Source organism: Halichoerus grypus, chromosome 5 (assembly GCF_964656455.1).
Source record: "Halichoerus grypus chromosome 5, mHalGry1.hap1.1, whole genome shotgun sequence".
Lineage (NCBI taxonomy): Eukaryota > Metazoa > Chordata > Mammalia > Carnivora > Phocidae > Halichoerus > Halichoerus grypus.
Window position 1 is genome coordinate 107104563 of NC_135716.1, and position 15547 is coordinate 107120109.

General features: G+C 37.4%; 1 protein-coding gene across 2 annotated transcripts in view; it reads left to right on the plus strand.

The window, feature by feature from the left end:
* The window catches only part of DPYD (dihydropyrimidine dehydrogenase), a 794994-nt gene that overhangs the window by 249466 nt on the left and 529981 nt on the right, over positions 1-15547 (plus strand). For both annotated transcript variants that reach the window (XM_078072719.1, XM_036111511.2), the window contains exon 8: positions 9668-9755. In XM_078072719.1, coding sequence (XP_077928845.1) covers positions 9668-9755 — 88 coding nt within the window. The remainder of the gene's footprint in view (positions 1-9667; positions 9756-15547) is intronic.

Genomic DNA, 15547 nt, shown 5'->3' on the forward strand with positions numbered 1-15547 from the left:
TCTTTTGGTTTTGTTGGCTGTTTCTTTTGCTGTGCAAAAGCTTTTTATCTTGATAAAGTCCCAATTTTTGCCCTGGCATCCCTTGCCTTTGGCGATGTTTCTAGGAAGAAGTTGCTGCGGATGAGGTCAAAGAGGTTGCTGCCTGTGTTCTCCTCTAGGTTTTTGATGGACTCCTGTCTCACATTTAAGTCTTTCATCCATTTTGTGTCTATTTTTGTGTGTGGTGTAAAGAAATGGTCCAGTTTCATTCTTCTGCATGTGGCTGTCCAATTTTCCCAGCACCGTTTGTTGAAGAGACTGTCTTTTTTCCATTGGACATTCTTTCCTGCTTAGTTGAAGATTAGTTGACCATAGAGTTGAGGGTCCATGTCTGGGCTCTCTATTCTGTTCCATTGATCTATGTGTCTGTTTTTGTGCCAGTACCATACTGTCTAGATGATTACAGCTTTGTAATAGAGCTTGAAGTCCAGAATTATGATGCCACCAGCTTTGCTTTTCTTTTTCAACATTCCTCTGGCTATTCGGGGTCTTTTCTGGTTCCATACAAATTTTAGGATTATTTGTTCCATTTCTTTGAAAAAAGTTGATGGCATTTTGATAGGGATTGCATTAATGTGTAGATCGCACTAGGTAGCATTGACATCTTCACAATATTTGTTCTTCCAATCCATGGGCATGGAACGTTTTTCCATTTCTTTGTGTCTTCCCCAATTTCTTTCATGAGTATTTTATAGTTTTCTGAGTACAGATTCTTTACCTCTTTGGTTAAATTTATTCCTAGGTATCTTATGGTTTTGGGTGCAATTGTAAATGGGATTGACTCCTTAATTTCTCTTTCTTCTGTCTTGTTGGTGTATAGAAATGCAACTGATTTCTGTGCATTGATTTTATGTACTGCCACTTTACTGAATATCTGTATGAGTTCTAGCAGTTTTGGGATGGAATCTTTTGGGTTTTCCACATAAAGTATCATATCATCTGCAAAGAGTGAGAGTTTGACTTCTTCTTTGCCGATTTGGATGCCTTTTATTTCTTTTTGTTGTCTGATTGCTGTGGCTAGAACTTCTAATACTATGTTGAATAGCAGTGGTGAGAGTGGACATCCCTGCCGTGTTCCTGACCTTAGGGGGAAAGCACTCAGTTTTTCCTGACCTTAGGGGGAAAGCACTCAGTTTTTCCCCATTGAGAATGATATTCGCTGTGGGTTTTTCACAGATGGCTTTTATGATATTGAGGTATGTACCCTCTATCCCTATACCCATGAAGAGTTTTGATCAAGAAAGGATGCTGTACTTTGTCAAATGCTTTTTCTACATCTCTGGAGAGGATCATATCGTTCTTGTTCTTTCTTTTATTAATGTATTGTATCACATTGATTGATTTGTGGATATTGAACCAACCTTGCAGCCCAGGGATAAATCCCACTTGGTCGTGGTGAATAATCCTTCTAATGTACTGTTGGATCCTAATGGCTAGTATTTTAGTGAGAATTTTTGCATCCATGTTCATCAAGGATATTGGTCTGTAATTCTCCTTTTTGATGGGGTCTTTGTCTGCTTTTGGGATCAAGGTAATGGTGGCCTCATAAAACGAGTTTGGAAGTTTTCCTTCCATTTCTATTTTTTGGAACACTTGCAGAAGAATAGGTATTAATTCTTCTTTAAATGTTTGGTAGAATTCCCCTGGGAAGCCATCTGGCCCTGGGCTTTTGTTTGTTGGGAGATTTTTGATGACTGCATCAATTTCCTTAGTGGTTATAGGTCTGTTCAGGTTTTCTATTTCTTCCTGGTTCAGTTTTGGTAGTTTATACATCTCTAGCAATGCATCCATGTCTTCCAGATTATCTAATTTGCTGGCATATAGTTGCTCATAATATGTTCTTATAATTGTTTGTATTTCTTTGGTGTTGGTTGTGATCTTTCCTCTTTCATTCATGATTTTATTTATTTGGGTCATTTCTCTTTTCTTTTTGATAAGTCTGGCCAGGGGTTTATCAATCTTATTAATTCTTTCAAAGAACCAGTTCCTAGTTTCATTGATCTGTTCTACTGCTCTTTAGGTTTCTATTTCATTGATTTCTGCTCTGATCTTTATTATTTCTCTTCTTTTGCTGGGTTTAGGCTTTATTTGCTGTTCTCTCTCCAACTCCTTTAGGTGTAGGTTAGGTTGTGTATGTGACCTTTCTTGTTTCTTGAGAAAGGCTTGTATTGCTATATACTTTCCTCTTAGGACTGCCTTTGCTGCATCCCAAAGATTTTGAACAGTTGTGTTTTCATTTTCATTTGTTGCCATGAATTTTTTTAATTCTTCTTTAATTTCCTGGTTGACATATTATTCTTTAGTAGGATGCTCTTTAGCCTTCATGTATTTGAGTTCTTTCTGACTTTCCTCTTCTGATTGAGTTCTAGTTTCAAAGCATTGTGGTCTGAAAATATGCAGGGAATGATCCCAGTCTTTTGGTACCGGTTGAGACCTCTGATTTGTGACCTAGGATGTGATCTATTCTGAAGAATGTTCCACGGGCACTAAAGAAGAATGTGTATTCTGTTGCTTTGGGATGGAACGTTCTGAAAATATCTGTGAAGTCCATTTGGTCCAGTGTGTCATTTAAAGTCTTTATTTCCTTGTTGATCTTTTGCTTAGATGATCTGTTCATTTCAGTGAGGGGGTGTTAAAGTCCCCCACTATTATTGTATTGTTGTCAATGTGTTTCTATGCTTTTGTTATTAATTGGCTTATATACTTGGCTGCTCCCATGTTAGGGGCATGGATATTTATAATTGTTAGATCTTGTTGTTGGATAGACCCTTTAAGTATGATATAGTGTCCTTCCTCATCTCTTATTATAGTCTTCGGTTTATTTTTTTATTATTATTTCTTAAAGATTTTACTTATTCACTTGAGACACAGAGATACCGAGACAGAGAGAGAGAGAGCATGAGTAGGGAGAGAGGCACAGGGACAGGGAGAAGCAGGCTCCGCGCCGAGCCAGGAGCCCAATGTGGGGCTCGATCCCAGGACCCTGGGATCATGACCTGAGCTGAAGGCAGACACTTAACCATCTGAGCCACCCAGGTGCCCGTAGTCTTTGGTTTAAAATCTAACTTGTCTGATATAAGGATTGCCACCCCAGCTTTCTTTTGATGTCCATTAGCATGGTAAATGGTTTTCCACTGCCTCACTTTCAATCTGGAGGTGTCTTTGGGTCTAAAATGAGCCTCTTGCATACAGCATATCAATGGGTCTTGTGTTTTTATCCAATCTGATAGCCTGTGTCTTTTGATTGGGGCATTTAGCCCATTTACATTCAGGGTAACTCTTGAAAGATATGAATTTAGTGCCATTGCATTGCCTGTAAGGTGACTCTTACTGTGTATTGTCTGTGTTCCTTTTTGGTCTATGTTACTTTTAGGCTCTCTCTTTGCTTAGAGGAACCCTTTCAATATTTCTTGTAGGGCTTGTTTGGTATTTGCAAATTCTTTTAGTTTTTGTTTGTCCTGGAAGCTTTTTATCTCTCCTATTTTCAATGACAACCTGGCTGGATATATATTCTTGGCTGCATATTTTTCTCATTTAGTGCTCTGAATATATCATGCAAGTCCTTTCTGACCTGCCAGGTCTCTGTGGCTAGGTCTGTTGCCAATCTAATGTTTCTACCATTGTAGGTTACAGACCTCTTGTCCCGAGCTGCTTTCAGGATTTTCTCTTTGTCTCTGAGACTCATAAGTTTTACTATTAGTGTTGGGGTGTTGACCGGGCTAAGTAATCTGCTCGGTTTGCTCTCAGGAGCTTTTGTTCCCTGCAAGCTTTCCGTACACCTTTGGAGGACAAGAGTGAAAATGGTGGGCTCCCAAACTCCACCCCAGAGGAGCCGAGAACTCGTGACCCCACTCCTCAGTGAGCCCCCAGAAAAAAGCAGTCACTCACTCCCATCTCCCTGGTCTCTGGCCGCACTCGTGCTCACCCGGCCTGTGACCGAGCGTTTCTATCTCTGGCACCCAACCCCGTGTGGAGTCTCCAAACCCAGCAGATCCCTGCGGTGCTCTCCCATGCAGCTCCTCCTGGGGGAGGAAGGGGAGTCTCCCCGGATCTGCCGCTTGTTGGGTCCCTGCTGGAAGAGCAGTGGCCCGACTGTCCCCCGGATCACGGTTTATGGCAACCCCGTGCTAAGAGCCCACTCCTCGGCTCCGTCTCTGCAGTCGGCTTCCCTGCTCCGATACCTGGGAGCTCTGCCGCACTCAGGCACCCCTGGTCTTTCTGTGACCCCAAGGGTCCCGAGACCACACTGTCCCAGCGAGGGTTCCACCCCCCACTTAGCCACTGGAGTGACGTCCCTCAACAGAGCCAACTTCTAAAAGTTCTGATTTTGTGCTCCGCTGCTCTGTCACTTGCTGGTATTGGCTGATGGAGGCTCCCTCCCCCCACGGTCTATCTTCCTGAATATCGCCTCGGATTCACTTCTCCGTACATCCTACCTTCCAGAAAGTGGTCGCTTTTCTGTTCAGAGAGTTGCTGCTATTCTTTTCTTTGATCTCCTGTTGAGTTTGTAGGTGTTCAGAATGGTTTGATAGCTATCTAGCTGAATTCCTGGGACCAGATGAAATTTAGGTCTCCTACTCCTCTGCCATCTTGCTCCTCCTCTCTAAATATTTTTATATTTGACATTTCTCAAAATATTTTGATAGAATTTAATTAAACTTAATTTACTAGGCATGTCTTCTGCTTCATAATTTGAGTGAAAATTCCTAACTCAGATCTCATTCATGATAACCTCTCAACAACATCTTGTTTCTTACTATAGTTATTTGAAGCATTTCTATTATGGGATGTTATTGGAAAACTAATATAAAATCATATCATAACTCTACTGGAAGGAGAGAAATATGTATATCAATATCTGACAAAATTTTTGTGTCTAAAGAAAGCTAAATATTATTTTTAAAATTCTTCCTTCTGATCTCTTATCTTAGGTATTCTGGAAATATTTTATCTGTTTTTTTTTTTTTTTAAAGATTTTTATTTATTTATTTGAGAGAGCGAGAATGAGAGAGAGAGAGAGAGCATATGAGAGGGAGGAGGGTCAGAGGGAGAAGCAGACTCCCTGCCGAGCAGGAAGCCCGATGCGGGACCCGATCCCGGGACTCCAGGATCATGACCTGAGCCGAAGGCAGTTGCTTAACCAACTGAGCCACCCAGGTGCCCAATATTTTATCTGTTTAGCCAAATATTCTATCAAAAATGTGAAGAGCGGGGCACCTTGATGGCTCTAGGTGGCTCAGTCGTTAAGCGTCTGCCTTCTGCTCAGGTTGTGATCCCAGGGTCCTGGGATTGAGCCCCGCATCAGGCTCCCTGCGCAGCGGGAAGCCTGCTTCTCCCTCTCCCACTCCCCCTGCTTGTGTTCCCTCTCTCACTGTGTCTCTGTCAAATAATAAATAAAATCTTTAAAAAAAAAATGTGAAGAGCATGTACACTGTTATCTGTATTTTTTAATAATGGGTATCATATATTTTTTTTGAAGAAAGAATTACAAAAAAAGTTGTAAACCTTTATCTACATTACAAATATTATTATATATATGAAGACATATTATGTATGTGTGAAGAACGTTCCATGAAGTCCCAAAGGGGATATTAGATGGAACTCTGGCTCAGGGCTTACTATATTTAGCCCTTATATTGGAATAGTAATAATTCTTATTCTGAGCTTGAAGTGGAGTGAATTTATTCTGAATTTAGTTAAGAAGCTTGAGTACTCAGTCCTGTATTACTAAAACCACTAGAGGAAGGTACAATATGTGTTGTAATCCATGTTTAAGAAAATCAAGATGTAAAAATATTACATATATAGAATTACAGAGGAATAAAAGGAACAAAAACACAAGGAAAATGCTGCCCATGTGCTATTTTCCTAGCATGATATTTAACAAATAATATTAGGATTTCATAGTATATCAGCCACAGGAACGTTTTCGATATTTGTAATTGTCTTATAATACTAGTTTTAGTTACATGTTACACATTTCAGCTCAGTTTCCCAAGACATAATATAAGCAAAATTTTAACTTTTTTTGTCGAAGAATCTTTCTCCTTGTTCTTTCTGACTGAGAGTTAGTTATTGATCAGATGACAAATGTTTGGGAGTCCGAGGCTTTTAGTAAAGGGAAGTTTGACTGGATTCCCCAGCACAGACAGAGAAGAGTTCTCGTGCCTGTCACTCTACTGAATTTTGTTACTATTGCTCTGTCTCATTTGCATCATGGAGCTACTGCCCAATGATGGCTATTATCCATCTTTCTCACAACGTTCGTCCACAGTATAATAAAATCTTCCTGGTTCCAGTACCAATATATTAACACCAAGAGTCAAGCTACTTGTGTTTCCAGTTTTCAATACACTAAAGTATAATTCAACTTTTTTTTTGTTCTTCCCCAGTTGCATACTATTGCGTACTAAGGTAGAAACAGGCTGTAGAAATATAAAATATCTGTACTTTTTCCTGTACATTATAAACTCAGACATCTTCACTCTACTAGAGTGGAAGGATTGGGATGTCATTGTCTTCATTTGATAAATCACATAGTGCGACTACTAAACTAAACTGCTGTGCACACACACACACATGACCTCAGGAAGGATGAGGGTCTTTTCTGAATCTTTTTGCTGAGGCAGTAGATAAACTAACCTTAAAGTCAGGGAGTCTGAGGATCACTTCCATGAATTAACCCATCAGCAGGGCATTCCACTGCTCAACTTTGGAATGCATTTTTATTCTATTTGCTAAAACTTTGTTTAGAATGTTTGGACCTAGTGTTCTTTTATGTCTTTCCTTTATTGTATATTGGTAATAAGGTTAATTTTTTCCTACAATAAACAGTAGAACTTTCTGTATGATCAGAAATAGTTTAATAAAAGAAAAAATCTATTCTTAAAAATTAGTATAAATTAAAAATCAGAAACTTCAGTATTAGATTATTTCGTAGTGTTTAATTCTAATACAAATACACACTATTAGATACTACAGAGCACCTTTAATAGTACATATTTACTTGATGTTTTAATTTGTTCTATGGTATTTGATATGTTCCAGAGTTCTGAATGTTAGTTATTAATCTCACCTTGTTTGTCCTCTGCTTATAAACTTTTAAACACTTATTCTATCTCCCAATATAAAAGTAGAATTAGTATTTTAGGAGAGCAAAATGGCCCTTTATGATACAATCTCAGACATCTTCTCCTACTTTCTCTTTCTATTCTTTGCTTTGCCCTTTATATCCCAGAAACACTACATTTTCAGTAGGTCTTCACATGTAATGTTTTTCTATACCTTTGAAGATGGTGCCAGTTCTGCCTTTCATTCTCCTTTTACCTCAGAAACATAAGAGCATAGCTGTCACTCATGCTGGCTCTGCAGTTAAACTATATATGCAATCTTTTTTTTTTTTTTTTAAGATTTTATTTATTTGAGAGAGAGAATGAGAGAGAGAGAGCACATAAGAGGGGGGAGGGTCAGAGGGAGAAGCAGACTCCCTGCTGAGCAGGGAGCCCGATGCGGGACTCGATCCCAGGACTCCACGATCACGACCTGAGCTGAAGGCAGTCGCTTAACCAACTGAGCCACCCAGGCACCCTATATATGCAATCTTGATAAAGGTTGTCTAAGCCCTCTTGTTCCTTAGTATTATCATCTGTAAAATGAGGATACCAATACCACTTCATAAGGCTAATTGTGAGGATTAAATGAGTCCATATATGCGTATTTAGAAGAAAGCCTTGCACTTAGTTAAGTACTCTGGGCAGGTTATTTTCAATTATTGTTTCATGGGTAAAATTTGTTCTTTCTCTATGATTCAGTTTAGAGGCTTTTGTTTTTAAGAATATGCTATCTTCAGGACCCAAAGATGCCTACCAGGTGTTATCCTTCTCTATGGTGGTAAATGAGAACAAAATTACAGCAAAATATTTTACTTCAGGGAGGATATAATGCTATACACCTGACAAGTAGACCCCTAAACTTCACTTAAGTGGCTAGTCCTTGATCTTCTTAGGATTCATTGTCTGCCCTCTCAGTGCATGTGTCTTAACAAAGTCTCCAGCATACTAGCCACCTCTTGCTCATGCTGTCCAATCTGCATGGTGTTCTCAATGTAATGGATCACTGTGATTTCTGTGGGGTGGCCGGATAGTTTCAGATTACATATATTATTACAGGGGAGAGTTGACATATTCCTGAGGCAAAACTGTAAATGAATATTCTTATCTTTCCCCTGTGAATGTGAACTGTTTCTGATTCCTTTTTCTCAGAGGCAGGATGGAAAAGTCTACCCCATGCAGTGTACCTGTGGCCTTATTAATCTGCTTTAACAATAATACCACATCTGTCACAGAAACTGCAATCAGGGGTACTCTTTGCTTGAGCCTGCAGTAGTTTACCATTATTCTTCAGGAACCATCTGGTCTCAGTAGGGGCCAGACTGGTGAATTACAGAGAAATATAACATGGACCACCACCATCTCTCCCCATCCTACCCACCCCCAGGATATGGTAGTGTGTTTGATTTACTCTCTCGACTGGGGTTTCAGAAGTTCTCTGGCCTTCCCAGTTATTATAGCCGTTATAGGTCTTACTGCAGAGACCAGTGAGTGACCCAATGTAGGGATTACTTCAACTGACAAGTATAACAATTTTGCTTATGCAGTTGAATACTGGGGGAATAATCACTACCTGGGGCTGTGATCTCAGTGGTCCCACTGTGAGCCAGAATTTTCCCAGGGTCCATTTTTACCTTTACCCTGTAGTTCCCCACTCTTGCATCTCTATGTGTCAATGTCCATGAAGAATCTGTATCCCATGTCCTTGAAACGTGTGATTATTTTCCTTTCTCCACTGTACAGTCACCTGGGTAAATGGCCATAGTTCCCTTTGTAGAGGGACTAAGGGAATCATTAGAGTATTAATTTGACAGGATGTTGCAGGGTCCTTCTTCCTGGGGACTTGGCCACCCTCTGCAGTTAGTAGGTTCCAGATCTGAAAATTGGCTCATGTCTGGGAACTGAACAAAGTATTGTGACTTGTAATAGTGTTGCCTACCCTCTGCCTCCCAACTCTATTCATCTTCCCTGGACAATGTCCTCTATCAAAATTCTATCTATTATTTTAAAAGAGCCTTATTAAAATCCTGCTACCTGTCTTTATTCTCATCCTGTGAACTCAGCCATAATGAATCTCTCTATCCTCTTGAATTCCTGTAGACATGTGCTGATCACACTTTGTTTTATATTATATTTATTTATGTACATCTTCTGCACAGATCTTCATTATACATTGAGGCAGAAACTGTGTCTCATTTATCATTTTATTCTTTAAAGTGCCCCACATAGTGCCTTGAACATATTAATCAAGCTATGAAAGTTTACTGACTTGGTTTTAAATACACTAGCTTTTCTTCTGCTACTTCATTAAAAGGCAAAGCTGCAGTTAGTCCTTAAGCAAGATATATTAGTGTTCTATTTGTATACTGTTTTGTATATGTAAGCCTATATACTAAAAGACAAAAATATGTCCACATGTATATGGAATTTTTTATATATCGAGCTTCTGTTCTTTTGATGTTAAAGTTTTACTTAATCAAATGCCAAAATATCATTATTGAAACATTTTTTTCTTATAGATAATTTGTGGCAAAAGCCTTTCAGCAAATGAAATGACTCTTAGCACTTTGAAAGAAGAAGGGTACAAAGCTGCTTTCGTTGGAATAGGTGAGTAGCTTGCTTTTAAATATTTTTTCTTTGTAATTTTTAAAAAGTCTTCTGACAGTGGCCAGAATAACTGCCTGCAGACATTTCCACGATAGAAGTTATATCTGTTCAGGGAGCAGACAGGATTGAGTGGCTAAAGAAAGTTTTCTATTTATAACCGTGTCGTCTCACCTTCATTATGGATTGACTTTGGCAAGACCATTTTTAAATTTCCCCATTCTCTCCCCATGCCATCATTACCAGTGAACATCTCTAAGACACAAGATGTTTTTCAGTCATGCTATGGAAGCTCAGAATTTGGGCTTAACCATGTATAGATGCTGTAGTTTTCTCTTTATGATAAAACCAACTGGCTAAATATACAATAAAGAACAGAATTGGCTCGGATTTTGTTTGTTCTATTCATCTTTTTTCAAAATCTCCTAAAGACTTTTCGTATTTAGCTGAATTTTAAAGACGTTTACTTATACTTCTGGGAGTCACGCGGACAATGTAGAGCTGCTAAGGCACTTCCCCTGCATCATGGCTGCATGTTTTGTCTCCATATCCCACAGAGATTAAGTTGTCGAACATTTTTTCTGTCCACTTATTGTTTTACTAAAAGACCAGAGAGAGCAAAGAGTTGATTTAACTTAGTCTTTGTCTCAGGAACTTTGTATTCATTCTTTCATGTCCCCATACTGGGGACAGTTATGGCTTACAAAGTGAGTAAGTCCATCCTCTTATCTTTCAGTTTGTCTTTCCTACAGTTCACATGCCTTAAATGTGAATCGCTAAGTTAATAAAGCTACATGAGACTTAAACTATTCCACTTCTTTAAGTGATCACACAGTGGATAACATTTGTTTTGGGACTGTCCTTATTCAGAGCGTATCTAGAGTGAAATTATCAAGAATGCTTCTTAGCCTACTAAATTTTCCTTATCAGGATGCCATGTATTCTCTTCCTAGGAATCGCTACCAAGTCTGAGACCATCTCTGTCACTCCGTTTATGTAGAAGCAAACTTATGGGGGGGGAAATAAATTTTCACTGTAGCTTCTAGCTTCTAATTGTCTGTATTGAGCCTCCTTCCCTTCAGAAACTTGAGTTCCACTGTCATTGCTTCATCGCTATTTCTCTATCTTATCTTCATTTAAGTACAATAATCACTGTGTAGATCAAAAATAGGAAGGAGAAAAGGTCTGATATTTTCATGGGTTTCATTTTTAAAGGCACTACACCAACTTTGGTTTTACTTTCAACGTTACATTTGTATGGTAAATTAACATACAAGAAATAACATAAAGAAACATAAAGTTAGGCGTCTATGAAGTATATCTACTAATACCAGCAATTTTGAATCAATAAGTTGCTGTTACTTTCAGTAAGTACAGGTTCAAAGATGCTTTGTGAGTAATGAATGGAAAATTTAGTGAAGCAACAGGTATGAAATTTTGGTAATGTTTTCAAATTGCTATTTGTAATTCACCATTGTGGTTTCCTAGGGCAGTTGTACAGAAAAGATAGGTCTAACGTTAATGGAATGGTATATGCTAATGCAGTTTTGTGATCTCTACAAATGTTGTCTACAAAGAATCTTTGTACTGGAGAGATAGGGTCCAAATAAATAATACCTTGAAATATCTCCAAATTAACTGCATAATCAAATTGTAAAAAAATTTGGAACGATTAAGTGGTTTATCAGTCTAAGGGGTTTTAGCCATAGAAATATCTTCCATCTGTTAGAATCAATAATGTTTTAATTTTTTTTGTTTCATTCCATTAAATCCCCTTACATATGTTACTTGATAATGCCACATCCATTCACAATACTCCATTTCACTCTGCACCAAGGTGTGAATTCTGCATTTAACATGTGGAGTCCTTTCATATTTATGTTGCTGTGCATTTTCATGCTGGGGAGTGAATCTTTTGACATTTTGGTGTAGTGATGTGTAGAATGCAGTTATGTTCTATTTCAGTATTTTATATGAAATAAATACAAGGAAGTTTCATCTTGTCAAAAAAAAAAAAAAAAAAGCTTCTGTCTATAGAAGACAAATAACGTTACCTCCAGGAATTGTTTGACACTCTTGACTGCCAAGTTGGGAATTTATGACCTTTCTATTACCATATAACTGCCTACTACTTGGACAGCCTCACATCTTTATATACTTTTGTTTATTAACCATGCTTCTATATTGTAATTAAACTTTACTCACTTCATCTACCTTTTCCCACTGAGTTTGGAGAAGTCAATTTTAGAATAGGACTTCTATATTATTTAGAATATAGGTTTGGCCACTTTTAGAAAGGAAAATAAGGTTTAAACAAGATAAATGTTTCGTCTCTCTCATCTAATACTATGAACCGTCCTCAACACTTGACTTTCATCTTTGGTCAATAGGTAGCCACTCTGCACACATTCCTGCTAATAAAAATGGGAAGTAAGAAAGGGAGCTCCTTTCCTTTCAAGTTTATGACCTAGAAGTTCCACATATCAGTTTTGTTTTTATCTCATTGTCCACAACCTGGTCACATAAACATGCCTAGCAGCAGAGGATGCTGGGAAATATAGTCTCTAGCTGGGTGAACAGATGCCCCCATTAAACTTCTATCACTATAGAGAAGGGGGTATGTGATAAAAATAGAGGGTGAAGAGAAATAAAGGTCTCTCTGCCATAGGTGTGCATCATCATTGGTATTTGACACTTGGATTCTTTATTCAGGGAGCTTAGTAAAACACTGAATAGCAAAGACTTCATTCTGAACTTAGTGCTTACATATTGGTTACGTATGTCACTTAATGAAAATGGAGTATTTTCTCTTTCTGTAGTTGGGAATATTATTTATAGATCTTATATATTTACAAGTACTGTCCATTCTATGTTAGTTTGTCTAAAAGAAAAAAGGCTTTATTAAATATGACTTACCAAGGACAGCTCAATAAATCCATTGCATTAACAAAAATATATTCTCATGTTTCCTGATTTTTAACAATATGTATGATATTGCTGGTGAAAAGTTGCTCACTCTTAGGTTTTTCCCTAACTAATGCTAACAGAGTCCATTAAAGAAATCATCACACTGAATATACATCATTGTGAGACTTACATCTTTTTACCCATGACAGCTTTAGTTTCTTCTAAGTGAAATAAAGATAAGTGATATAAAGCTCTGTATCTTTTTCTAACTGGAATGAGTTGTTTTGAGACAATTGGGATTTCTTAAAAGACTAAAATTTTGTTTTTGTTTTTGTTTTTTTTTAATAAAAGCACTTGCAGAGTGTGTTACTGTCAATGTTCAGAAATAGAACATCCACTGTGCAAGGCTTTTTCAAAGTATTTGGTGTTTCTCTCTGGTTAGTATTGAAATCAATATAATGGATTGCAACCATCGTTCCTTTTTTTTTTTTATTTTACAAGAATGAACACAAAAGAATAGAAAATATCTAAGTGTGTTGCTCATGGTTAGGGTAAGTGTTAATTAGTGAAAAATGTTTTCAGTTTGGTGTGTATTTGTTTTTGGTATGTGTGCTTGCACATGTACCCTGTGTATTACAAAAAAAAATTATTTTTTAAATGTGGCTTAATAGTCAGTGTTTGAAAGCCACTCATTTATGTTGTAAAGACCCTGAGGTACTAACTGCCTTTTTTCCCATAGCATGCCCCACACCTATCAGTAAGTAACTGATGAGTGAATTATATAAGTATTTAATGCTTGCAATGTTCTAGGCACTGTGCTGAGAATTAAAAATACAGAGAAATCGAATTCAGTTTTTAGCTTAATTTTAATCTCAATCAGGAAAATTATAAGAGATTCAAACAGAACAATAGTATATAATTTGAGAAGTGTGATGGGGTCAGAGTGGGCTGGACATGAGTATAGCTTTTTCATTGAAGTTCTTTGGGTGATTATATTCTAGAGTCAGGTTTTAGACCCTAGATGACTGAAGAGTTGAATCTTTAGCCTTTGCTCCAGAGGAACACATATTCTTTCCCTTTTCTAGTAATTTACCTCTGGTGGTCTCACAAAACATGGCGGTGGTGAAAAGATTAACAAACATGTAAGAGAAGGAACATCCACTAAGACACCCCCAGATAAATGGGAAAACTTTGTATATTCTCCTGATGAGGTGTTTTGGTTTTCATTTTTTGTTTTTCCTGAATTTTTGTTTTTAATACTTGGGGCAGAGAGAGGATTACAGAGGAAATAGTAAAATCCATTATTGCAGTCACAATAGACACAAAGGGAGCAGGAACCTCAGGAAGATATTATAGAGATAAATAGTCACTGTCTCACCACCAGATGCTTAAATTTGTATGTACCCCAAAGATTTCTCTTGAATTCACTTCTCACTACACCATTCCCTACCCTTACTGATACTGAACCACTGCTGTAGCCTCCTAACCAGTTTCCCCGGACATCATTATCCTTACAGCAGAAATAGTGATCTTTCTAAAATGAGATCTCATGATGTCATTCCCTCATTAAACCCTCTCTCCTTTGCCATAGCTTCCTATTTCCTTTGGGATAGAGGAAAACCTCCTTAAAACAAGACTTTCAAGGCTCCTCATGATTTGGTCAACAACTTATGTCTCCAGTCACTTTACTCATTAAATTATGTGTTTCAGCCATTTTGAACTGTTTTCAGTTTTACCGCATCTAAAAATTTTTTTTCTCAATATTTGGACATGGTGTTGCCTGGACCTACAACTGTCATTATTTTCTTATTTAAGTTGTTAGCTTACATGTTCTACTTTTTTCTACTTCATGTAGTACTCTTCTAATGATCCAACCCTACCCTCACCCTTTAGTCTGGATAAATGAAGCTGCTTCCTTACCCTAATTCTCACACCACTCTGTTTTTGTTCCCTTTCTGAATGTCCAGACTAGACTTTATTACAGCACTTACTTCCCTTTATTGCAATTGACTAGTTACATGTTTGTTTTAGTCATTAGAAGTCAAATTCTTGCAGGCTGAATATTTTGTCTGCTTTGTTCATAGATCTGCAGTGCCTAGAAAAATGCCTGCCACATACTAGGAACTCTATAAGTATTTTTAAATTATTGATTTTTAATGCAACTGTTTTAACTATTTGCCAAAATAAATCAATAGGATACTGAAACATATTGGCAATTTGGGGGGGGGGGTATTATAACATTGACCAAACCTAGGGGAAAGTAGATATTATGTTATTATAAAATTGGTATTACACTACAAATGAACTAAGTAGGATTAGTAACATTGATGGTAGTGATATTGGTAGTAGAAGCAGTAGTAGCTAAAATATTCCATGCCCAATTCTTTTTTTTTCCTTCAACTTTTAATATAATCTACGCCATTAACTCTCAAAATGGTTCTTAAGTGGATAAGAAAATAAAGATTAAGAAAGCTTAAAGGAAACTAGTAAATGCAACTAAAACATGGAAAGTGGATTTTATAGAGGAGGTAGGAAAACTGTACCAAATGCAAACATCCATATTTCAACATCAAAAGCTGTTAGAGACACAGTGACTGAAAACCAATTAAGTTATTCCATGAGACCTGCCTACATTGAGTTGTCCAATTTAAGGATCATGAACATGGGACCTCATACTCTGAAAGAATTATTTTTTTTATAGTTAGCCTCACTTTTCTTACTGTTACTACCAGTTGACTTTTTTCCCCAGTTACCATAAGAAAATATTATTTTTTTAAATATGATGATTCTCAAATATTTTAACAGCTGAAGAGGAGATAATTACAATTAAGAAAGTCCACTGAGAAACTGTGGTATTAAATTTGCTACATTGTGGCCTTTAGTTAAAT